The sequence below is a fragment of the Zophobas morio genome, unplaced genomic scaffold (assembly GCF_036711695.1).
Source record: "Zophobas morio isolate AGI-343-1 ecotype UQ-CSIRO unplaced genomic scaffold, CSIRO_AGI_Zmor_V1 ptg000040l, whole genome shotgun sequence".
Classification (NCBI taxonomy): Eukaryota; Metazoa; Arthropoda; class Insecta; order Coleoptera; family Tenebrionidae; genus Zophobas; species Zophobas morio.
In genome coordinates, this window is record NW_026972145.1 from 4,149,627 (window position 1) to 4,175,364 (window position 25,738).

Sequence of the window (25,738 nt, forward strand, 5' to 3'; positions counted from 1 at the left end):
ATGAAGAGAAACACAACGAAGAGATACATTGGTACATTTAATACTTTTTTCGCTAGTTCAAAATCTTAAAGCTAAGTCACCTATTTTCTAAGTAGCTCATTTCTAGCTCCTTCGTTGGTGCTACGTTCTTTGGACTCCGACCCAGCGAGTTAAAACTGGCTAAATTGTCGCGCTCCGGGACACTAACGGCTACAGAGTCGAACGGAAGCTCCGCTATGTTAGTCTGCGAATTCGCCAAATCGTAGCTAGTATTACTAGGAAAACTCTTATAAGTCTCGCTTAAACTAGGACTAGACTCGGAAGGCAAACTCGAAAAAGGAAGATCATCCTGTAGTAATTGACCGTTGGGGATGAACCGCCGCACTTCCCCCTCATACAACTTATTCAAAACGTGATTCTTGTCGAACTTTTCCTTCTCCACAACGATCTCGGCCGTGCACGTCGGCAACGGATTCAAAGGACTAGCCGCCGACTTGAAATCAGACGTCAAAACCGGCCACTTCGTGTCCAAATCGATATCGCGCTCAATCGCAAGATACCTCCTTTTAGACTTATCCACATTGTGAAACTTGAACCTCAACTTCTTGAACACCAAGTAATCAATAACCGCTTGCTCGATAAAGATACTCAGGACGAAATTCACGACAGCGTAGACCAACAAGTACAAACAAAAGTCGAAACTCGGCGGCTGCACCAGCTCGAACTGCTCGACGAAGAAGGCAGCCGGCCACAGCGCCAAGTACACCGAAAACCCCACCATCAAAATGGCGCTCAACACGAATCCATAATTGGAAAAAATACTCCGTCTGTAGGGTTTCCCCTTAGAGAAAACCACAGCTAAAATAATATATTGGAAGCTCGACACTGTAAAAATGACGAAATTCTCCACGCACGCCACCTCGTCTTTGTCGCTCACTTGACTGGCGTCGAACTGCGTGTACCAAGTTTGCATCTTCAGGTGCTCGAAAGCCCCCACTTGGATTGCGATCACAAGCAACATTTGCAACAACAACGACAGAATCGGGCTGACGCTAATCAAGCTACTCAAGGGTGTCTCTTTGACGAGCTTCCCCGAGTAGGCTTCCGTCTTCCCGAAGAAAAACGCGAAAATCGAAATAATGCACAAATCGATGTATAGAAACTCCAAGTCGGTGAGGTTCGAGTCGATACTGTACAAAATCAGCACCGACACGAACTGACACAGACTGTACGCCGCCATGTACTTGAAAATACCAAAACTGGTGACAAGGGCGGCGCGGCCTTCTTTGATCACGTTCAAAACGCAAGAGATGTTGGCGTTGCGGCTCGTGAAGGGGCTGGCCACGGACGACTCGGCTTCGGAAAGCGAGATTCCAGTGTGGGCCGCCTTCAGAGCACCACAATCGTTTGCCCCATCTCCGCACATAGCTGCAAACACAAAAAAACACAAATTTAGTAAGTCCGATAACGACAGACGGGAATCGCTACAACGTCGAGACGTGGCGGTTCCCCTCTGCTTTGTTTACAAACGTAGCAACACTCACCCACGCAGTAGCCAAGCGTTTGCAACTCTTGCACCAGTTGTTGCTTCTGTTCTGGTGACATTCGAGCAAACACCGTGCCCCTGGTCACCAATTTCGGCAGCAAATCAGGATAGTGCTCCTTAACCACCCCCCACACCTTCCCCGTCATCGCAAACCGGTAATTATTATACAAACTTTGGGGTTTTTTCGTTTCTACTTTCACCGTGCTGTTGGTAGTGATACTCTGAATTTGACTCTCGATTGTGTCCAAACTGACAATGCTTGCGCTATCCGTCATCACACTATACTCATTCGAGTTTTTATTTTTCGTGTTGGTGAGCGTGTAGTAGAGCTTCGGGGGCGTGCTATTGTCGATGTTTACAGTGATGACGCTCTGACGCGGCGTCACAATATCGCAATCTTTAGCCACACTCAACGCAGTCAGGATATTGTCACCCGTCACCATGACGACCCGAATACTGGCGTCGTTTAAAGCTTGAATACACGGCGTGGTTTCCGGTTTCAAGCGATTCTCCAAGACTATCAAACCCAACAAAGTCATATCTTTTTCAATCGCGTCCCGTTGGACTTTATTGACTTTGGCGTAAGATAGCTTAAGTTCCTTGTGCGCTAACGCGATCACCCTGTATCCCTCTTGAGTGTAACTTTCCAGAACATCGTGAAAGTCACTCGGTACGCTCTCATCGCGAACAAAGTTGAGTATCATTTCCGGCGAACCTTTAGCATAGTACTCGAAATGTTGCGCAGTTAGTTTCCTCACAATCACCCCCATGCGTTGCGAACTACTCGAGAACGGAAACTCCCGAATTATCCCGATCTGTAGGTCATCGTCGTTCCTCGGGGGTTTCAACACAGTCGGAAAAATCATATTGAATTTACTGTTATCTGCAACATCGTGCTCTTCCATGACCCACTTGGTGCTCTCAAACATCTTCAAATCTAACGGGTCCCCCACAATTTGCTTGTCGATGATGGTCAACGAGTGGCACGACACCAAACCGCAGAAAAACACGTCTGACGGTAAAGCGCTCACTTTCTTCACCGGCATGTGAAAATTTTTTTCTTTGATCGGAACGACACAAAGCAAGTCGAGCCCGTCCTCGGTCAGGGTGCCCGTCTTGTCGAAGCAGACGCAGTCGATGGAACCCGAAACGTTAATCGAGCGCGGGGAAATACAAAAAATTTTGTTCTTCTTGAGCCGGATTTGGGCGTAGAAGCGGCCGACGGTCATGGCGGCGGGGAGGGCTGGGGGTACCACGATCGTGATCAAGTCGAAGGCTTCGATCACCAAGTCGCGGGACGAAACGCCGCGCATCACCTAGTAAAATCAACAATCACAACCGGTTATGGAGCCAGTAAACACACTCACTTTGGTGATGACGGTGTAAATAAAACCGACTAGAGCGACTGCAGCTAAAAGCATAACGAATCTGTAGGAGTCCTTCTCGAAGCGGAAGTCCACAGGGGGCGGGTAGAGAATGCTTCGGACCAAACTACCTACAACGACAAAGCAAATCCCGTTTTTATTATTATTATTTTTTGTCAAGAGTGACGACCTACCCTTGGCCGTTGAAAACCCGGTCCTTACTACCACCGCCAACACCTTCTCGTTCCCGAAGTACCTCGTCTGTATCACCTGGGTGCCACAAAACAACGTATGTCTTGCGTGCTCCTTGGCGTCGTAGACGATCTCCGCTAGATTCGGGAGCGCGGTCTTGGTCACCGGCACCGACTCCCCCGTCAGCATGGACTCGTTCAAGATGCAGTTCCCCGTGAGCAGAATTGCGTCGCAGTGCATGACGCAGCCGTGCGACGGGATCACCAGCACGTCGCCCGGGACCAAGAGCTCGGTGGACATCGGCTCCGTCGTGTACTTGACGTCGCCGCTGCCGTCGCTCTTGCTCGTCCGGCGCAAGACTGTGCAGATGTCCGAGCTGTGCACGGTCGATTTTAGTTTGCGCTGGTTTTTGCGCGTCTGGCGCACCGTCATGCTTATGCCGAAGACCGACATGGTGATGATGGCGGCCGCGTAGTAGTAGTAGTCGTCGAGGAACCACAGGATGAAGCTGCCGATTTGGAAGATGTAGAAGGGGTTGAGGACTTCGAGGAAGAGGAGGGTGAGGATGGAGAGTTCTTTGACGATGATTTTGTTCGGGCCGTAGACCAGGCGTCGGGTGAATTGTTCGCTGGCTGTGAGGCCTTGGTTTTTGTGGAGGGTGTCGCTGGAGACGGATTGGTCCAAGCCGTGGAGTTTGACGAATTCGTGCTTGCGGCAGTCCCAGATGTAGGTTACTTTTTTGCAGTTGAACATGAATAATCTGAATGTTAAAGTTACTGGATCAGAACTAAGTTCGATAGGAGCAGAAGAGGGGAATCGCCGCAAGCGGCGATTCCCCTCTTCTCGACTACTACAATCTAAATCAAGCAACTTTACAAAAATTGTTATTGCTCAAACTCAAATATAGAATTAGCCGCAACATTCTAAAGATTTCGAAGGCTGAAGATTCCAAAAAATTATGAAAACTGAAGACTATAAGGATTTCAAAGGTTCCAGAAATTTCAATGATTCCGAGTATTCCAGAGATTCGGAAAAATATGAAGATTCTGAATATTTCGAGACGGACGATCCCAAAAATTCTGAAGATTATAAACATTTCGAAGATTTCTAAAATTCTAGAAAGAAAACTGATACTAAAAATTCTGCATATTATAAACATTCCAAATATTCCAGAAATTCCAAAATTCCAGATATTGTGAGAATAGAAAATTCTAGAGACTACAGAATATGAAGATTCTGAATATTTCGAAGGCTAAAGATCCCAAAAAAAAGATTACAATGATTCCGAAGATTTCAAAAACTCCAAACATTCCAGAAATTCCAAACATTCTGAATTTTTCGAAGGCTGATTATAAAGACTCCAAAGATTTCAGTTATTCCAGAAAATCCAAAAATTTGAAATTCTAAAGGTTCTGAAGATTTCGAAGATTAAATATTCCAAAAATTTTGAAGACTTCGAAGATTTTAAAGATTATAAAGATTCCAAAGGTTCCAGAAATTCCAATAAACCCTAATTTTCTGGTTATTCTGCGACTCGAGATATTTCAGAGATTCTAAAGAATGTGAAGATTTTGAATATTTCCAAGGCTGCAAATCCCGAAAATTCTGAAGATTACAGAGATTTAGAAGACTTTAAAGACCCCAAATATTCCAGAAATTACAAATATTTTGGATATTCTGAATATTTCGAACACTGAGGTTATAAAGATTCCAAAAATTTGTTTTTCCAGAAAATCCAGAAATTCTAAGGATTCTGAAGATTTCGAAGATTAAATATTCCAAAAATTTTGAAGATTATAAAGATTCCAAAGGTTTCAGAAATTTCAATAATCCCAAATATTCTGGCTATTCAGAGACTCGAGAACTTTCAAAGAATATAAAGACTATGAATATATCCAATTTCTGAAGATTATCGATTTCGAATATTTTAAAGATTCCAAATATTTTAGATATTCAGAGATTCTAAAGATTCTGAATATTTCGGACACTGCAGATTATAAAGATTCCAAAGATTTCAGTTTTTCCAGAAAACTCAAAGATTGGAAATCCCAAAGATTCTGGATATTCAGAGAGTAGAAAATCCAGAAACTCTAAAAATTCTGAAGATTCCGAAGATTAAATATTCCAAAAATTTTGAAGATTATAAAGATTCCAAAGGTTTCAGAAATTCCAATAATCCCAAATATTCTGAAGATTATATAGATTTCGAAGATTTTAACGACTTCAAATATTACAGAAATTCCAAATATTTTGGATATTCCGAATTCTAAAGATTACGAATATTTCGAACACTGCGATTATAAAGATTCCAAAGATTTCAGTTTTCACAGAAAACCCAAAGATCGGAAATCCCAAAGATTCTGGATATTCAGAGACTAGAAAATCCAGAAATTCTAAGGATTCTGAAGATTAAATATTTCAAAAAATTTTGAATACTTCTAAGATTATAAAGATTCCAAAGGTTTCCGAAAATTTTTCTGGATATTCAAAGATTCGAGAGATTTGAGAGATTCTAAAAAATATGAAGATTTTGAATATTTCCAAGGATGAAAATCCCAAAAATTCTGAAGATTATAGATTTCGAAGATTTTAAAGGATTCAAATATTCCAGAAATTCCAAATATTTTAGATATTCCGAGATTCTAAAGATTCTGAATATTTCGAACACTGAAGATTATAAAGATTCCAAAGATTTCAGTTTTTCCAAAAAAAAAACAAAAATTGGAAATCCCAAACATTCTGGTTATTCAGAGACTAGAAAATCCAGAAATTCTAAGGATTCTGAAAATTTCGAAGAGTAAATAAATATTCCCAAAAATTTTAAAGACTTCGAAGATTTTGAAGATTATAAAGATTCCAAAGGTTTCAGAAATTCCAAATCTCAAATATTCTGGCTATTCAGAGAATTAAGAGATTCTAAAAAATATGAAGATTTTCAAGATTTCAAATATTCTAAAATTCAAAATATTTTAGGTATTCTGAGATTCTAAAGATTCTGAATATTGCGAACACTGAAAATTATAAAGATTCCAAAGATTTCAGTTTTTCCAGAAAACCCAAAGATTCTGAATATTCAGAGTCTACAAAATCCAGAAATTCCAAAAATTCTGAAGATTTCGAAAATTAAATATTCCAAAAATTTTGAAGACTTCGGAGATTTTGAAGATTATAAAGTTTCCAAAGGTTTCAGAAATTCCAATAATTCCAAATATTCTGGATATTCCGAGACTCGAGAGATTTCAGAGATTCTAAAGAATATGAAGAATGTGAATAATTCCAATGCTGAAAATCCTAAAAATTCTGAAGATTATAGAGAATTCAAAAATTTTAAAGATTCCAAATATTCCAAATATTTTGGATTTTCTGAATTCTAAAGATTCTGAATGTTTCGAACACTGAATATTATAAAGATTTCATCGATTTTTTTTTTCCAGAAAACCCAAAGATTTGAAATCCCAAAGATTCTGGATATTCAGAGCCTAGAAAATCCAGAAATTCTAAAGATTATAAAGATTTCGAAGATTGAATATTCCAAAAATTTTAAAGATTATTAAGATTCTAAAGATATCAGCAGATTTCAAAGGTTTCAGAAATTCCAATAATCCCAAATATTATGGCTATTCGAGACTCAAGAGATTTTAAAGAATATGAAGATTTTGAATATTTCTAAGGCTGAAAATCCCAGACATTCTAAAGATTATAGATTTCGAAGATTTTAAAGACTCCAAATATTCCAGAAATTCCAAATATTTTGGATATTCCGAGATTCTAAAGATTCTGAATATTTACAACACTAAAAATTATAAACATTCCAAAGATTTCAGTTTTTTCAGAAAACCCAAAGATCGGAAATCCCAAAGATTCTGCATATTCAGAGACTAGAAAATCTAGAAATTCTAAGGATTCTGAAGATTTCGCAGATTCTGACTATTATAAAGGTTCTAAAAGTTCCAGAAATTCCAAAGATTTCGGATTTTCCGAGACTATACATTCCTGAGATTCTAAGTTATTCCAGAAATCCCAAAGATTCTGGATATTCACAGACCAGAGGTTCCATAGATTCCGGATATTTCGAAGATCTAAGATGCCAAAACTTCCAAATATTTCGATGGCTAAATAGTCAAAAAATTCTGAAGACGTTGAAGAAAAAAAGTCCCAAGATTCTCAGCATTCCCAAAAATCTGAAGATTTTGAATATTTCTTTGAAGATTCTCAGAATTATAATAAATATTCAAAAGGTTTCAAAGATTTCAGAGATTCTAAAAATTCTGAAGATTTCGAAGAATAAATATTCCAAATATTCTGAAAACTTTGAAGACTTCGAAGATTTTGAAGAAAAAAGACTCGCAAGATTCCCAATAATCCAAAGATTCTAAATATTCCGAGATCCCGGAGATTTCAAAGATTCTAAGGAATATGAAGATTCTGAATATTTTCTAGACTGAACATCACTAAAATTCTGAAGCCTTTGAAGATCCTTCGAATAAAGGTTCAAAGATTCCAGAAATTCTAAAAAATCTGAAGATTTCGAAGAATAAATATTCCAAAAATTCTGAAAACTTTGAAGACTTCGATGATTTTGAAGAAAAAAGACTCGCAAGATTCCCAATAATCCAAAGATTCTAAATATTCCGAGATCCCGGAGATTTCAAAGATTCTAAGGAATATGAAGATTCTGAATATTTTCTAGACTGAAGAACACTAAAATTCTGAAGCCTTTGAAGATCCTTCGAATAAAGGTTCAAAGATTCCAGAAATTCTAAAAAATTCCAAAGATTTCGAAGAGTAAATATTCCAAAAATTCTGAAAACTTTGAAGACTTCGAAGATTTTGAAGAAAAAAGACTCGCAAGATTCCCAATAATCCAAAGATTCTAAATATTCCGAGATCTCGGAGATTTCAAAGATTCTAAGAAATATGAAGATTCTGAATATTTTCTAGACTGAAGATCACTAAAATTCTGAAGCCTTTGAAGATCCTTCGAATAAAGGTTCAAAGATCCCAGAAATTCTAACAATTCTGAAGATTTTGAAGACTAAATATTCCAGAAATTCTGAAGACATTGAAGATTTTTAAGAAAAGATTCCTAAAATTCCCAGTAATCCCAAAGATTGTAAATATTTCTAGACCCGAGAGATTTCAGAGATTCTAATGATACCAAGATTTTGAATATTTCCAAGATCAAGATCACAAAAATTCTGAAGACTGAAGATTCCCAGAATTATAAATATTCTAAAGATTTCAAGAATTTCAGAAATTCCACAAAATTTAAAGATCAAGAGAAATTCCGAGACTAAAGATTCCAGAGATTGTGAAGAATTCGAAGAATAAATATTTCAAAAATTCTGAAAACTGAAGACTTCGAAGATTTTGAAGAAAGAAGACTCGCAAGATTCCCAATAATCCAAAGATTCTAAATATTCCGAGATCCCTGAGATTTCAAATATTCTAAGAAATATGAAGATTCTGAATATTTTCTAGACTAAAGATAACTAAAATTCTGAAGCGTTTGAAGATCCTTCGAATAAAGGTTCAAAGATTCCAGAAATTCTAAAAATTCTGAAGATTTCGAAGAATAAATATTCCAAAAATTCTGAAAACTTTGAAGACTTCGAAGATTTTGAAGAAAAAAGACTCAAAATTCCCAATAATCCAAAGATTCTAAATATTCCGAGATCCCGGAGATTTCAAAGATTCTAAGGAATATGAAGATTCTGAATATTTTCTAGACTGAAGATCACTAAAATTCTGAAGCCTTTGAAGATCCTTCGAATAAAGGTTCAAAGATTCCAGAAATTCTAACAATTCTGAAGATTTTGAAGACTAAATATTCCAGAAATTCCGAAGACATTGCAGATTTTGAAGAAAAGATTCCTAAAATTCCCAGAATCCCAAAGATTGTAAATGTTTCTAGACCCGCGAGATTTCAGAGAATCTAATGATATCAAGATTTTGAATATTTCCAAGATCAAGATCACAAAAATTCTGAAGACTGAAGATTCCCAGAATTATAAATATTCTGAAGATTTCAAGAATTTCAGAAATTCCACAAAATTTAAAGATTAAGAGAAATTCCGAGACTAAAGATTCCAGAGATTGTGAAGAATTCGAAGAATAAATATTCCAAAAATTCTGAAAACTGAAGACTTCGAAGATTTTGAAGAAAAGATTCCAAAGATTTCAAAAAATTCCAAAAGTTTCAGAAATTCCAGCAATCCCAAAGATTCTAAATATTCCGAGACCCAAGACATTTCAGAGAATCTAAAGATAATGAAGATTTTGAATAATTCCAAGACTGAAGATCACAAAAATTCTTAAGGCTTTGAATATTCCCAGGATTATAAATATTCTAAAGATATCAAAGATTCCAGAGATTCCACAAAATTCAAGAATTACGGAAATTCCGAGCCTAAAAATCGCAAAAATTGTGAAGATTACAAAGATTTCGAAGATTTCAAAGATTCAACAGATTTCGGATATTCGCAGACTAGAGAATCCAAAGATTCCAAAGACTCACAGATTCCTAGGATCATAAATATTCCAAAGATTTCAAAGATTCCACAAATTCCAGAAATTCCGAGACCAGATATTCCAAAAACTCTAAATATTCTGAAGATTTTGAATATTATGTATATTCTCTAGATTTTATAGATTCTAGATTCTACAGATTCTGAAGTTTTCGAATATTTCGAAGACTGAAGGTCTCAAAAATTTTGAAGATTACAAAGATTCCAAGGATTTCAGAGATTCTAGAAATTCCTAAGATTTAGAAAACTGAAGAATTTGAAGATTGCCAAGATTCTAAAGATTATCAATATTCCCAAAGTTCCAGAAAATTCGGAATACTCCGAAACTCTAGAGATTCCAGAGATTCCAATGATTACAAAAATCCAAAAAATTACGGATTTCGAAAATTCTAAATTTCATAGATTCCCGCTTGCGACGATTCCCCTCTTCTCCACTCGACAATCTAAATTAACCAACTCCACAAAAATCAGTCGTAAGGTCACCGATAACCACTATTTGCGTATGAAACTGTTATTGCTCAAACCCAAACATCTAATTACCGCTATCTAATCCCCAACACAACAAATACCTACTTGTCCAACTCCCTCCACTCCCCGTTCTCGAAATGCACCGACAACGCCGCCACCTCGCTCTCGCCGCCTCCGCCACCACCGAAACTCCCATCATCGTCCTTCAGCTTCTGCACGCTCTCGGGCGTCAACACCTTCAAGTCCTTGACGTGGTAAATCGTGTGCTTCCCCCCAAATATCTCCTAAAAACACACAAGTTAACCGGAAGTCGCAAAACCGGACGAAGGCACCTTGACTAGAACCTTCTCGGCGTCGCCGACGCCGCAGGCGTTGCACGTGGCGAAAACGTACCAATGAGGTATCCAATGAAAAATAAGTCTCAGAGCGCCACCTGTAAGTACCGTAACTAAGTACGTGAAAACGATCTTCAGCCGGCTGGTCCGGAAGCAACATATCTCCATCTCGTCATCCTGTCCCTTGTTTATGTACATCAAGTAGCCAGGCGTCTGCATGGTACCTACTCGAAACAAAAACAATAATAATAATATTGATAATAAAATGAGGATGGTGGGCGGTTTAGGTCTAGCTATTAACCTTTGAGGAGCTCCGCGTGCTGCTCCTGTATGTTCTTGTCTTTCTTCTTCCGCCTCCAGGAGAATCTCGAGTAGTCTTTCTTGATGAACGCCATTATTGCACAATTAAATCACTGGTTTAAGTAATAAAGCACAGTTTAAGTCAATTGAAAAAACTAAGTACTTGTTCACACTGATTTACTGCTAACTTATGCCGTATTTCATCACTCTTTAAAGTTCATTCGGTTCTTTCTTCTTCGGTACGGTCCGTACTACCAACTTCTAATCTTCACGGTAAGGACAATTATCAAGAATCTGCGAAAAGGGGGGTCAGAGGGGCTCGACGGAACGGCGACGGGTAAATCGCGGTTTTTTGGGTTTGGACGGTTTTTGCACTGATGGAGGTTGAAATTTCGTTCGAAACGCGTTGACTATTAATGTAACAATCGGACTCGAGTGCGTAATCTCAAGTGAGTTGTGTTATCTGGGCCTTTATTTATTCCAACTTTTATTACAATATTTATTTGGACTGTTGGTGTTTTGATGAACACATGTGAAGAATTATAGTAAGTTAAATAATACATATGTGATATGAACTTCGATCTCTGATGAACTAGTATCCTTGTCTATAGGAATTTTTTAAAGCTTATTGTTATTATTACCAAACCAAATTAAATGAAAGTTCTGAAGTAAAAGCTAAATTTGAATGCACTAAAAAATAGATTTTGAAGTTATATATTTGACCATCCTATATTTGATGTTACATGCCTGTCACATGAGTCATTCGACAATTTCGAACGTTATTGAAAAAAATTGATAAATGATTACATATAAATTATATCGCTTAACATGAAAGTGGTTTTCCCATGATTGGATCTTCTAATAATAATAACACTAATTAATAAAACATTAATAACACGAACTTTACTTAGACAATTATTTGAATAATGCAATTTTTTAAGTGGAAGCCTTGAAACTAGAATGCATTTGAACTTATTTGACAAATATTTAATTTAAAAAAAAATCTTACGTTTTTAATCAGCACATTTTTGAGGACTGAATTATCGTGTTTTTATGTAAAAAAATTAAAATTGATTCTAAGAATTTGTTATTTTTTCATGATAATCTCTGTAGGTTAATATAAAAGAATCTAAGTAATTTAGATTCTAGAGATCCTACAGATTCTGAAGTTTTCGAATATTTCCTAAAAATTCTCAAAACTCCAAGAATTTCGGAGATTCTAGTAATTCCCAATATTTTGGAAAATAGGAGACTAGAAAATCCAAAGAGTCTAAAGATTCTGAATATTTCGAAGACCTAAGACTCTAAAATTTCTGAAGATTATAAAGATTCCAAGGGTTTCAGTTATTCCAGAAATCCCAAAGATTCTGGATGTTCACAGAATAGAAATTTCAGAGATTCTAAAGATCTGAAGACTTTGAACACTTCGAAGATTTTGAAGAAAAAAAATTCCAAAGATTTCAATAAATTCCAAGTTTCAGAAATTCCAAAGAATATGAAGATTTTGAATATTTCCAAAGCTGAAGATCACAACAATTTTGAAGACTGAAGACTTCGAAAATTTTGAAGATTATACAGATTCCAAAGACTTTAATAGAGTCTAAAAGTTCCAGAAATTCCAGTAATCCCAAAGGATCTGTATATTCCAGGACTCGAGAGATTTCAGAGATTCTAAAGAACTATATAAAGATTTTGAAGATTAACGGATATTCTTCTAAAAATCCCAACAATTCTGAAGAATTTGAAGATTCCCAGGATTATGAATATTCTAAAGATTCCAGAGAATCCACAAATTCCAAAAATTTCGAGGCTAGAAACTTCAGAAACTCTGAATCCTCTGAAAATTTTGAATAATCTATAGATTTTAGACTTTCTAACGAATCTAGATTCTAAGTAATTCAGATTCTAGAGACTATAGAGCGTATTGAGCCATTCGAGAAATGTTAGAATCGCTAGAAACTTCAGAAACTCTAAATATTATAAAAATTTTGAATAATCTAGATATTCTACAGATTTCAGACTTTCTAACGAATCTAGATTCTATGTAATTTAGATTCTAAAGACTCTAGATTCTAGCCATTTGAGAAACGTTAGATCCTAGAGATTCCACAGATTCTGAAGTTTTCGAATATTTCAAAGATTGAAGGTCCAAAATAAGACTGATTTTGGCAAATGACATATCCTCCAAAAAAAGAGAGGGTGGGTGGGCGGGCGGGGCTAGTAGCTGATAAGATAAGACTGATTTGATCTAATGAGATACCTTCTAAGAAAAGAGAGGGTGGGTGGGTGGAGCTAGCATCTGCCAAAATCAGTTTAATCTTAACAGGTACTAGCCCCACCCACCCACCCACTCTTTTCTTAGAGGGTATGTCATCTGCCAAAATCAGTTTTATCTTAGCAGATACTAGCCCCACCTACCCACTTTCTCTTTTCTTACAAAGTATTTCATTTGCCAATATCAGTTTTATCTTAGCAGCTACTACGTAGGATAAGACTGATTTTGGCAAATCACATAGTTTCCAAGAAAATAGAGGGTGGGTGGGCGGGGCTAGTAACTGCCAAGATAAGACTGATTTTGGCAAATGAAATATCTTCTAAGAGAAGGGGGGGGGGGGGGGGCTAGTATCTGCTAAGAAAAGACTCAATTCATCTAATGAGATACCTTCCAAGAAAAGAGAGGGTGGGTGGGCGGGGCTAGTACCTGCTACGATAAGACTGACTTTGGCAAATGATATCTCTCTTAGAAAATAGAGGGCTGGTGGGTGGGGCTAGCATCTGCTAAAATCAGTTTTATCTTAACAGGTACTGGCCCCACCCACCCACCCTCTCTTTTTTTGGAAGGTATGTCATCTGCCAAAATAAATTTTATCTTAGTGCTACTAGCCCCACCCACCCACCCTCTCTTTTCTTACAAAGTATCTCATTTGCCAAAATCACAGCTACTAGCTAGGATAAGACTGATTTTGGCAAATGACATACCCTTTAAGAAAAGAGAAGGCGAGTGGGCGGGGCTAGAAAGCGTCTTGAGATTCTAGCAATTCGAGAAATGTTAGATTCTAGATTCTAAAGATTCAGAAGTTTTCGAATATTTCGAAGATTGAAGGTCCCAAAATTCTAAAGATCACAAACATTTCGACGTATTCAAAGCTCCCGATGATTTCAGAGATTTTAGAAATTCCCCAGATTTAGGATAATAGGAGCCTAGAGAATCCAGAGTCTAAAGATTCTGAAGAATTTGAAAATTCCCAGGATTATGAATATTCTAAAGATTCCAGAGATTCCACGAATTCCAAAATTTCGGAGGCTAGAAACTTCACAAACTCTAAATCTTCTGAAAATTTTGAATAATCTATAGATTTTAGACTTTCTAACGAATCTAGATTCTAAGTAATTCAGATTCTAAAGACTATAGATTCTAGCTATTCGAGAAATGTTAGATCCTAGAGATTCTACAGATTCTGAAGTTTTCGAATATTTCAAAGATTGAAGCTCCAAAACAAGACTGATTTTGGCAAATGACATATCCTCCAAAAAAAGAGAGGGTGGGTGGGCGGGGCTAGTACCTGATAAGGTAAGACTGATTTGATCTAATGAGATACCTTCTAAGAAAAGAGAGGGTGGGTGGGCGGGGCTAGCACCTGTTAGGATAAGACTGAGTTTGGCAAATGAGATCTCTCTTAGAAAATAGAGGACGGGTGGGTGGAGCTAGCATCTGCCAAAATCAGTTTAATCTTAACAGGTACTAGCCCCACCCACCCACCCTCTCTTTTCTTAAAGGGTATGTCATCTGCCAAAATCAGTTTTATCTTAGCAGATACTAGCACCACCCACCCACCCTCTCTTTCCTTACAAAGTATTTCATTTGCCAATATCAGTTTTATCTTAGCACCTACTACCTAGGATAAGACTGATTTTGGCAAATCACATAGTTTCCAAGAAAATAGAGGGTGGGTGGGCGGGGCTAGTAACTGCCAAAATAAGACTGATTTTGGCAAATGAAATATCCTCTAAAAGAAGGGAGGGGAGTGGGCGGGGTTAGTATCTGGTAAGAAAAGACTGAATTCATCTAATGAGATACCTTCCAAGAAAAGAGTGGGTGGGTGGGCGGGGCTAGTACCTGCTACGATTAGACTGATTTTGGCAAATGAGATCTCTTTTAGAAATTAGAGGGCGGGTAGGTGGGGTAGTATCTGCTAAAATCAGTTTTATCTTAGCGGCAGCTAGCCCCGCCCACCCACCCTCTCTTTTTTTGGAAGGTATATCATTTGCCAAAATCAATATTATCTTAGTAGCTACTAGCCCCACCCACCCACCCTCTCTTTTCTTACAAGATATGTCATTTGCCAAAATCACGACTACTAGCTAGGATAAGACTGATTTTGGCAAATGACATACCCTTTAATAAAAGAGAAGGCGAGTGGGCGGGGCTAGAGAGCGTTTTGAGATTCTAGCAATTCGAGAAATGTTAGATTCTAGATTCTAAAGATTCAGAAGTTTTCGAATATTTCGAAGACTGAAGGTCCCAAAATTCTAAAGATCACAAACATTTCGAGAGATTCAAAGCTCCCGATGATTTCAGAGATTTTAGAAATTCCCAAGATTTAGGACAATAGGAGCCTAGAGAATCCAAAGAGTCTAAAGATTCTGAATTCTGATTATGAATATTCTAAAGATTCCAGAGATTCCACGAATTCCAAAAATTCCGAGGCTAGAAACTTCACAAACTCTAAATCTTCTGAAAAATTTGAATAATCTATAGCTTTTAGACTTTCTAACGAATCTAGATTCTAAGTAATTCAGATTCTAGAGACTATAGAGCGTACTGAGATTCTAGCCATTCGAGAAATGTTAGAATCGCTAGAAACTTCAGAAACTCTAAATATTCTGAAAATTTTGAATAATCTTGATATTCTACAGATTTTAAACTTTCTGACGAATCTAGATTCTATGTAATTTAGATTCTAAAGACTATAGATTCTAGCCATCCGAGAAATGTTAGATCCTAGAAATTCTACAGATTCTGAAGTTTTCGAATATTTCAAAGATTGAAGGTCCAAAATAAGACTGATTTTGGCAAATGACATATCCTCCAAAAAAAGAGAGGGTGGGTGGGTGGGGCTAGTAGCTGCTAAGATAAGACTGATTTGATCTAATGAGATACCTTCTAAGAAAAGAGAGGGTGGGTGGGCGGGGCTAGTACCTGCTACGATAAGACTGATTTTGGCAAATGAGATCTCTCTTAGAAAAGAGAGGACGAGTGGGTGGGGCTAGCATCTGCTAAAATCAGTTTTATCTTAACAGGTACTGGCCCCACCCACCCACCCTCTCTTTTCTTAGAGGGTATGTCATCTGCCAAAATCAGATTTATCTTAGCAGGTACTATCCCCAACCACCCACCCACCCCCTCTTCTTAGAGGGTATGCCATCTGCCAAAATCAGATTTATCTTAACAAGTACTAGCCCCACCCACCCACCCTCTCTTTTCTTAAAGGGTATATCATCTGCCAAAATCAGTCCTATCGTAGCAGGTAGTAACCCCGCCCACCCACCCTCTATTTTCTTACAAGGTATTTCATTTGCCAATATCAGTTTTATCTTAGCAGCTACTACCTAGGATAAGACTGATTTTGGCAAATCACATAGTTTCCAAGAAAATAGAGGGTGGGTGGGCGGGGCTAGTAACTGCCAAAATAAGACTGATTTTGGCAAATGAGATCTCTCTTAGAAAAGAGGGGGCGGGTGGGTGGGGCTAGCGTCTGTAAAATCAGTTTTATCTTAACAGGTACTCGCTCCACCCACCCACCCTCTCTTTTCTTAGAGGGTATGTCATCTGCCAAAATCAAATTTATCTTAACAGGTACTAGCCCCACCCACCCATCCTCTCTTTTCTTAAAGGGTATGTCATCTGCCAAAATCAGTCCTATCGTAGCAGGTACTAGCCCGCCCACCCACCCTCTCTTTTCTTACAAGGTATTTCATTTGCCAATATCAGTTTTATCTTAGCAGCTACTACCTAAGATAAGACTGATTTTGGCAAATCACATAGTTTCCAAGAAAATATAGGGTGGGTGGGCGGGGCTAGTAACTGCCAAAATAAGACTGATTTTGGCAAATGAAATATCCTCTAAGAGCAGAGAGGGCGGGTGGGCGGGGCTAGTACCTGCTACGATAAGACTGAATTCATCTAATGAGATACCTTCCCAGAAAAGAGAGGGTGGGTGGGCGGGGCTAGTACCTGCTACGATAAGACTGATTTTGGCAAATAAGATCTCTCTTAGAAATTAGAGGGCGGGTAGGTGGGGCTAGCATCTGCTAAAATCAGTTTTATCTTAGCAGCTGCTAGCCCCGCCCACCCACCCTTTCTTTTTTTGGAAGGTATGTCATCTGCCAAAATCAATTTTGTCTTAGTAGCTACTAGCCCCGCCCACCCGCCCTCTCTTTTCTTACAAGATATGTCATTTGCCAAAATCACAGCTACTAGCTAGGATAAGACAGATTTTGGCAAATGACATACCCTTCAAGAAAAGAGAGGGTGGGTGGGCGGGGCTAGTATCCGTCAAGATAAGACTGATTTTGGCAAATGAGGTGCCCTCTAAGAAAAGAGAATGCGAGTGGGCGGGGCTGGAAAGCGTTTTGAGATTCTAGCGATTCGAGAAACGTTAGATTTTAGAGATTCTAAAGATTCTAAAGTTTTCGAATATTTCGAAGACTTAAGGTTCCAAAAATTCTGAAGATTTCAAGAATTTGAGGATTCCCAAAATTATAAATAAATATTCTAAAGATTTCAAAAATTCCAGAGATTCCACGAATTCCAAAAATTGCGAGCTTAGAGATTTCAGAAACTCTACATATTCTGAAAAGTTTGAATATTCTAAATGTTCTACAGATTTTACAGTTTCTAACGAATCTTACTTCAAATTGCCAAGATTTCGGAAACTGAAATACCAAAAATTTTGAAGAATTTGAAGATTCTAAATTACAATTTATTCTTTGAAGCTTCTCCGATAAAAGCCAAATTTAACGACAAGTTGTCCCGCACTTTTAAGATCAAAATAAATGTTTTTTCTGCTCTTTGAACTAAAAAAATTATTGTACATTGTGTTATTAATGATACCTATATTTGACGACGTCGTATGATTGTCACATGAGTACATCATTAATCAAGTTACACTTCACACTACATCAAAAACCATATTGTAACCTGATTTAAAAAAAAAATCGCTTACCACGACGAGGTTTTTCCCGTAATTTTTACTAGCAACAGTAACGATAATAATAATAATAATAATAACACTAATTAATAAACAAAGCAGAATTTTTACATAGAAAATTTATGAATAATGCAATTCTTGAAGAGAAAGCCTTGAAATTAGAATGCATCTGCGAAACAATTGAACATTTAGTATGAAAAAAAATCTTATATCTTTTATCAACAAGTAATTAAAAATGATTAAAGAAGTTCCTTCTCTCTAAACAGTCCAAATGAGGTCAGATTAATGAGCGTCAAGCAGAAATTAAAATTAGATTAAATAATAACATCAAAATGGCGACTTTTAAACAACAACCATCTACAAATAATCTGTAAAAATGCGTCATGCATTTCCCAGATAATCAACTATTTAAATATTTCGCAACATTGTTACTTCCGAGAATTTTCCACCTAGCGTTTTTCGTTATCTAACAGGAAAACGGTGATTTATGGTGGAAAATCGCTCGGAAAAGCTCTAGTTGCACATATCAAACCCCACAAATACCTTTTCTATGAGTAACCCACCTCTCCAAAGTATGACTAAGTACTCAACCGCGACCCAAGTCGCTACTAGCCACAACTACTCCCAAATCTTTGCATATTAACTTTCGATTTCCAATCATCGCAGATAAGCCGCCTAAAAATAACCTCGTTGTGCAATCGCGCGCCATCCTGCAACCAAACCCAAACAATCGTGATTTACCCCCCAGCCCTCAGCCTCACCTGCACATCGAACATTGAATCAATCTGGTACGAAGCATCAAGTCAGTGTCAAATAGCCATCCTGGCAGCCCCCGAAGCACTTTTGTCAGTCGCCAGGGTCGTTCCTCGCCCTGTATCCGATGCTGCACGTGACGAAACTCGACTCTACATTGTGCATCTTATTCGTCACAATTCCGCTGACTTTATCCAAGCACTGGCTCAAATAATTCACACGATTGTACCTATTCAGATCACTCGTACACATAATAACAAATTTTCGTAGCTCGACGACGAAGAAACGGTCTCTGATAGCCCTGGATTACGTCACTTAACCTCACTTTCTTGCGAAGGGGACTTAGATCGAATTCTCACTACTGGACACAGTCAAGGGGCTTCTAATGACCTGGTTTAATATTAAAACCCTATAAATCTTCATTTTCATGCCTGATAACCCGGAAAAACGACTTTTTGTGGGGCCGGAGCACGCGGGCGACGCACACTAGATAGCGCGATTCGTGCTTTTCTCTCGGACTATTTTAATCTTTTTCGTGAAGGACACATGGAATTTTTTGGGAAAGTGCGAGATTTTTGCGAACACGACCTGTTTTAGCCAATTTCACACACCAAATGACACGAGAGCTGACAGGCGATGACGGCCAATTATAAATAGTTCGGATGACAGGGTTAGTCACGTGACGCGCGCCAAATTCGAACTGACGCAACCACCACCATGGAAATAAAAAAAAGAGATCGTCGAACCCGCACCATCTTCGCACGATCACACAATATCCAGGACCTGTTTTCGAGCGATAAAGTTCTTTTGTTGTACAAAAACGGCAAAGAAAAAATGTTCAAAACCTGGATTGTTTTTAGCTAGACCTAAACTGCGATATTTTGTATTTTTTCAAGACTCACCTGTCCATGAAAGTGCGTTCACAAAAAGCGGAATGTGAAAGTCTGGCGACGTTTATTTTGTGTTTGTGCGTTGACTGGTCATAATTGAACTATTATCGAGTAAAACATTAAAGTATGCGGTCGGTGGAGGTCGGAAGGTGGGGTCTTATCATAGTGGAAACGGTGATTTTGGTATAGTAATGTGGCATTTTAGTGGGCATGTATGAGAAATTTAAAGTTCGTTCGTTTAGAGTAAGATTAATCGCGATATATGCTTATCTAGAATGGTATTTATCTTTGGCACGTTAAGCCAGTTTTATTGAGTGCCATTGTTGCTGTGGGCGAGTGATGTTCAAATGTACTATCTTTTGCATAAATTTTGACGTCTAAAGCGATGATTTCACTATTATTAAAATGTAATAATTATTGGATGTGCAGCAAATCGACGGAACTAACTAACAAAGGTAAAAATATGAGGTGAGTAATTAGAGAACTCACCTCTGTTAGTCCGGTCGTACTTACCTTGGCCGTTTACACTTGTTTGTTTTATACAACGACGAGTATTTGTTTAAATTAGAACTACTAAGGCTGTTCTACTTATAATTACTATCATTATCATACGTCGTAAGTGAAGGTAAGCGTAAATAACGTCTGCAATTAGCAACACAATAATTTACGTGACGGTTCCATTTGTCGCCAATTTGAGAGTTTCCTTAATTTTTTTTCTTTCCTGTGCGAATCACAGGACCATCTATTATTTCAAGTTTTAACATTTTTAAACATAGTTTCGTTTTTTCTCGTTTATTTCATGTCTTACTACCAGAAGAGGCTTAATTTGGTGTCTTTAAAAAAATCCTTTACCCAATTTTCGAAAATTGTAGAAAAAAGATCGAAATTTTCATAAGGGAAACAATTGGAATTTGGAAAAATTTGTAAAATCTGAAATATAAAGTTTTTTAAATTTTAACTTATTTCATGTGGGCGATTCTGGAAAAGTACTAGAATTTTTCCAAAAATTAAGCCCAAAATTAGCTTCTTGAGGCTGAAATCTGCGATAAAAAAATTTTTAAGTAATTTTTGGAGGTAGTTGGAAGAAGGTTGAAAAAATTTAGCTTTTGGATGGTCCCAGAGCAAAGTTTTGAAAAATTTCGTTTGAAATTGTTTTTTCTTTTTAATCCTAAATTTGATACTTTTCTCAAAACTGTTCAAGTTTATTTTTTCTATTTTTTCCAATATGCTTATCACCATGAATTTGAAAAATGGATTTGTAATCTTTAACAAACTCTCTATAAGATTCAATTATTACCAAGTTTAATAAATTCAATTTATAAGAAACGAAGCTTCTAATCTCCCCAAGGCAAAGTTACAGTAATTTTTTTTTTTCTCAAAATTTTTCAAGATTACTTTTCCATTTTTTCTCAATTCTTTGAAAATAAATTCTAAAAAAAATATGGGTAATCTTTGACAAATCCTGTATAAGTTTCAATTATTACTAAATTTAATAAACTCAACTTACAAGAAATGAAGCTACTAATCTCCTTGAGGCGAAGCCAAGGGTTACAGTTTTTTTTTTCATTTTTTTTCCATTTATTTGTAATCTGTGTAAATTTTTTGTATTACAGAATTTTTTCCGACTGAATATCGCTAATTTTAGTTTTTTTCAAACTTATTGAAGATTATTTTTCTCATATTTCTCAGTTCTTTGAACATTAATTCTAAAAAAAAATGATGGGTAATCTTTGATAAATTCTTCATAAGATTCAATTAGTACCAAGTTTAATAAATTCAACTTATAAGAAACGAAGCTTCTAATCTCCCCAAGGCAGTTACAGTAATTTTTTTTCTCAAAAATTTTCAAGATTATCTTTTCCATTTTTTCTCAATTCTTTGAACATAAATTCTAAAAAAAATATGGGTAATCTTTGACAAATTCTCTATAAATTTCAATTATTACTAAATTTAATAAACTCAACTTGTAAGAAATGAAGCTGCTAATCTCCCCGAGGCGAAACCGAGGGTTATAGATTTTTTTTTTTTCATTTATTTGTATAATCTGTGTACAGTTTCTTGTATTGTAGAAGTTTTTTCCGGCTGAATATCGCTAATTTTAGGTTTTTCAAAAATTTTCATAATTACTTTTTCCATTTTTCTCAGTTCCTTGCACATAAATTCTTTAAAAAAAACAGTAATCTTCGACAATTTCTCTAAGATTTAATTTTACTAAATTTAGTAAACTCAATTTATAGGAAACCAAGCTGCTAATCTCCCCGAGGCGAAGCCGAGGTTTATAATTTATTCTCATTTATTTGTAACCTATGGAAAATTTTGTATACAACATGACTTTTGTCCCCCTAAATATCACTAATATTAATTTTTTTCGAAACTTTTCAAATTTATTTTTTCCATTTTTCTCAATAAATTTGGAAAAAATAAAAAGTTGTAATCTTTGACAAATTCTGTAACAGATTCAATAAGTACAAGTTTAATAAATTCAACTTATAAGAAACGAAGCTTCTAATCTCCCCAAGGCAGTTACAGTAATTTTTTTTCTCAAAAATTTTCAAGATTATCTTTTCCATTTTTTCTCAATTCTTTGAACATAAATTCTAAAAAAAATATGGGTAATCTTTGACAAATCCTCTATAAGTTTCAATTATTACTAAATTTAATAAACTCAACTTATAAGAAATGAATCTGCTAATCTCCCCGAGGCGAAGTCGAGGGTTACAGGTTTTTTTTTCATTTATTTGTATAATCTGTGTACATTTTTTTGTATTGTGGAAGTTTTTTCCGTTTGAATATCGCTAATTTTAGGTTTTTTCAAAATTTTTCATATTTATTTTTTCCATTTTTCTCAGGTCCTTGAACATAAATTCTTAAAAAAATCAGTAATCTTCGACAAATTCTCTAAGATTTAATTTTACTAAATTTAGTAAACTCAATTTATAGGAAACGAAGCTGCTAATCTCCCCGAGGCGAAGCCGAGGTTTATAATTTTTTTTCATTTATTTGTAACCTATGGAAAATTTTGTATACAACATGACTTTTGTCCCCCTAAATATCACTAATATTAATTTTTTTCGAAACTTTTCAAATTTATTTTTTCCATTTTTCTCAATAAATTTGGAAAAAATAAAGAGTTGTAATCTTTGACAAATTCTGTAACAGATTCAATAAGTACTAAGTTTAATAAATTCAACTTATAAGAAACGAAGCTTCTAATCTCCCCAAGGCAGTTACAGTAATTTTTTTTCTCAAAAATTTTCAAGATTATCTTTTCCATTTTTTCTCAATTCTTTGAACATAAATTCTAAAAAAAATATGGGTAATCTTTGATAAATTCTCTGTAAGTTTCAATTATTACTAAATTTAATAAACTCAACTTATAAGAAATGAAGCTGCTAATCTGCCCGAGGCGAAGCCGAGGGTTATAGGTTTTTTTTTTCATTTATTTGTATAATCTGTGTACATTTTTTTGTATTGTGGAAGTTTTTTGCGGCTGGATATCGCCAATTTTAAGTTTTTTCAAAATTTTTCATAATTATTTTTTCCATTTTTCTCAGTTCCTTGAACATAAATTTAAAAAAAAATCAGTAATCTTCCACAAATTCTCTATAAGATTTAATTTTACTAAATTTAGTAAACTCAATTTATAAGAAACGAAGCTGCTAATCTCCCCGAGGCGAAGCCGAGGTTTATAATTTTTTCTCAATTATTTGTAACCTATGGACAATTTTGTATACAACATGACTTTTGTCCCCCTAAATATCTCTAACATTAATTTTTTTCGAAATTTTTCTAGTTTATTTTTTCCATTTTTCTCAATAAATTCGAAAAAAAATAGAGTGGTAATCTTTGACAAATTCTGTAACAGATTCAATAAGTACTAAGTTTAATAAATTCAACTTATAAGAAACGAAGCTTCTAATCTCCCCAAGGCAAAGTTACAGTAATTATTTTTTTTCTCAAAATTTTTCAAGATTATCTTTTCCATTTTTTCTCAATTCTTTGAAAATAAATTCTAAAAAAAATATGGGTAATCTTTGACAAATCCTCTATAAGTTTCAATTATTACTAAATTTAATAAACGCAACTTGTAAGAAATGAAGCTGCTAATCTCCCCGAGGCGAAGCCGAGGGTTATAGGTTTTTTTTTCATTTATTTGTATAATCTGTGTACATTTTTTTGTATTGTAGAAGTTATTTCCGGCTGAATATCGTCAATTTTAGGTTTTTTCAAAATTTTTCATAATCATTTTTTCCATTTTTCTCAGTTCCTTGAACATAAATTCTTAACAAAATCAGTAATCTTCGACAAATTCTCTATAAGATTTAATTTTACTAAATTTAGTAAACTCAATTTATGGGAAACGAAGCTACTAATCTCCCTGAGGCGAAGCCGAGGTTTATAATTTTTTCTCATTTATTTGTAACCTATGGAAAATTTTGTATACAACATGACTTTTGTCCCCCTAAATATCACTAATATTATTTTTTGTCAAAATTTTTCAAGTTTACTTTTTTCATTTTTCTCAATTAATTTAACATGAATTCGAAAAAAAATAGATATGTAATCTTTGAGAAATTTCTATGAGATTCAATAAGTGCGTACTAAATTTAATAAATTCAACTTATAAGAAAAAAAGCTGCTAATTTTCCCGAGGCGAAGCCGAGCATTACACTTTTTTTCATTTATTTGTGTTCTGTGTACAATTTTTTGTATTACAAATTTTTTTCTGATTGAATATCGCTAATTTTAGTTTTTCTCAAAATTTTTCAAAATTATCTTGTCCATTTTTCTCAATTCCTTGAACATAAATACTAAAAAAATTTGGGTAATCTTTGACAAATTCTCTCGGAAAATGTAATTATTACCAAGTTTAAAGAACTCAGCTTGTAAGAAACGAAGCTGCTAATCTTCCCGAGGCGAAGCCGAGGTTTACAGTTTTTTCTCATTTATTTGTAACCTATGAATTTTTTTTTTACATTTTTCTCAGTTAATTTAACATAAATTAAAAAAAAATAGATTTGTAACATTTGAGAAATTCTCTGGGATTCAATATGCACGTACGTACTAAATTTAATAAATTCAACTTATAAGAAAAGAAGCTGCAAATCTTCCCGAGGCGAAGCCGAGGGTTAGACTTTTTTTTTCATTGTATTACAGAAGTATTCTTTGTATTTTTTTTTGTATTACAGAAGTTTTTCCGGCTGAATATCGCTAATTTTAGTTTTTCTCAAAATTTACAAGATTATCTTTTCCATTTTTCTCAGGTCGTTGGACATAAATTCTAAAAAAAAATTGTATTTTTTCACAAACTCTCTATAGGATTCATTATTACGAAATTTAATGAACTCAACTTGCATGAAACGAAGCTGCTAATTTCCCCGAGGCGAAGCCGAGGGTTACAGTTTTTTTTGTTATTTTTTTTTCATTTATTTATAATCTGTAAACATTTTTTTGTATTACAGATTTTTTTCCGGCTGAATAGTGCTAATTTTAATTTTTCTCAAAATTTTTCAAAATTATCTTGTCCATTTTTCTCAATACTAAAAAAAATTGGGTAATCTTTGGCAAATTCTCTGTAAGTTTCAATTATTACCAAATTTAATCAACTCAACTTATAAGAAATGGAACTGCTAATCTCCCCGAGCCGAAGCCGAGGTTTACAGATTTTTCTCATTTATTTGTAACCTATGGATTTTTTTTTACATTTTTCTCAGTTAATTTAACATAAATTGGTATTCTTTGACAAATTCTCTTATTACGAAATTTAACGAACTCAACTTATAGGAAACGAAGCTGATAATCTCCCCGAGGCGAAGCCGAGGTTTATAATTTTTTATCATTTATTTGTAACTTGTGGAAAATTTTCTATACAACATAATTTTTTCCCCCTCAATAACACTCATTTTAATTTTTCTCAAAACTTTTCAAGTTTATTTTTCCCATTTTTCTCCCATTAGTTCAACATAAATTCAAAAAAAATGTATTTGTTGTCTTTGAAAAATTCTCTATAGGATTCAATAAGTACATACCAAGTTTAATAAAATTCAATTTGTCGGAAAAGAAGCCGAGGCGAAGTCGAGGTTTACAGTTTTTTTTATTCATTTGTAATCTGTGTAATTTTTTTTTGTATTACAGAATTTTTTCCGGCTAAATATCGCTAATTTTAGTTTTTC

The 25,738-nt window shown here is 35.5% G+C and overlaps 1 protein-coding gene across 2 annotated transcripts; it reads right to left on the reverse strand.

Moving 5' to 3' along the window:
• Positions 1-20: 20 nt before the first annotated feature.
• On the reverse strand, positions 21-19,753 carry LOC135140601 (polyamine-transporting ATPase 13A3-like). 2 transcript variants are annotated; one of them, XM_064071214.1, is made up of 8 exons: positions 18,684-19,344; positions 10,713-11,005; positions 10,409-10,635; positions 10,182-10,360; positions 3,080-3,841; positions 2,893-3,016; positions 1,524-2,841; positions 21-1,407 (listed from the first exon to the last, which is right to left on the reverse strand). In XM_064071214.1, exons 2-8 carry the CDS (start codon positions 10,804-10,806, stop codon positions 77-79), a joined length of 4,035 nt encoding a protein of 1,344 aa, XP_063927284.1. In that variant the 5' UTR covers positions 10,807-11,005; positions 18,684-19,344; the 3' UTR covers positions 21-76. The 2 variants fall into 2 exon arrangements, with proteins under 2 accessions (XP_063927284.1, XP_063927285.1); XM_064071215.1 differs by lacking the exons at positions 10,713-11,005; positions 18,684-19,344 and adding an exon at positions 19,578-19,753.
• Positions 19,754-25,738: the final 5,985 nt, after the last annotated feature.

Excerpts from the sequence above, each read along its gene's own strand:
- LOC135140601 (XM_064071214.1), bottom strand. The coding sequence starts at position 10,806 with ATGGCGTTCATCAAGAAAGACTACTCGAGATTCTCCTGGAGGCGGAAG. Across the intron at positions 10,636-10,712 it reads GCACGCGGAGCTCCTCAAAG|GTACCATGCAGACGCCTGGC; the intron begins GTTAATAGCTAG and ends TGTTTCGAGTAG. Across the intron at positions 1,408-1,523 it reads AACGCTTGGCTACTGCGTGG|CTATGTGCGGAGATGGGGCA; the intron begins GTGAGTGTTGCT and ends TTGTGTTTGCAG.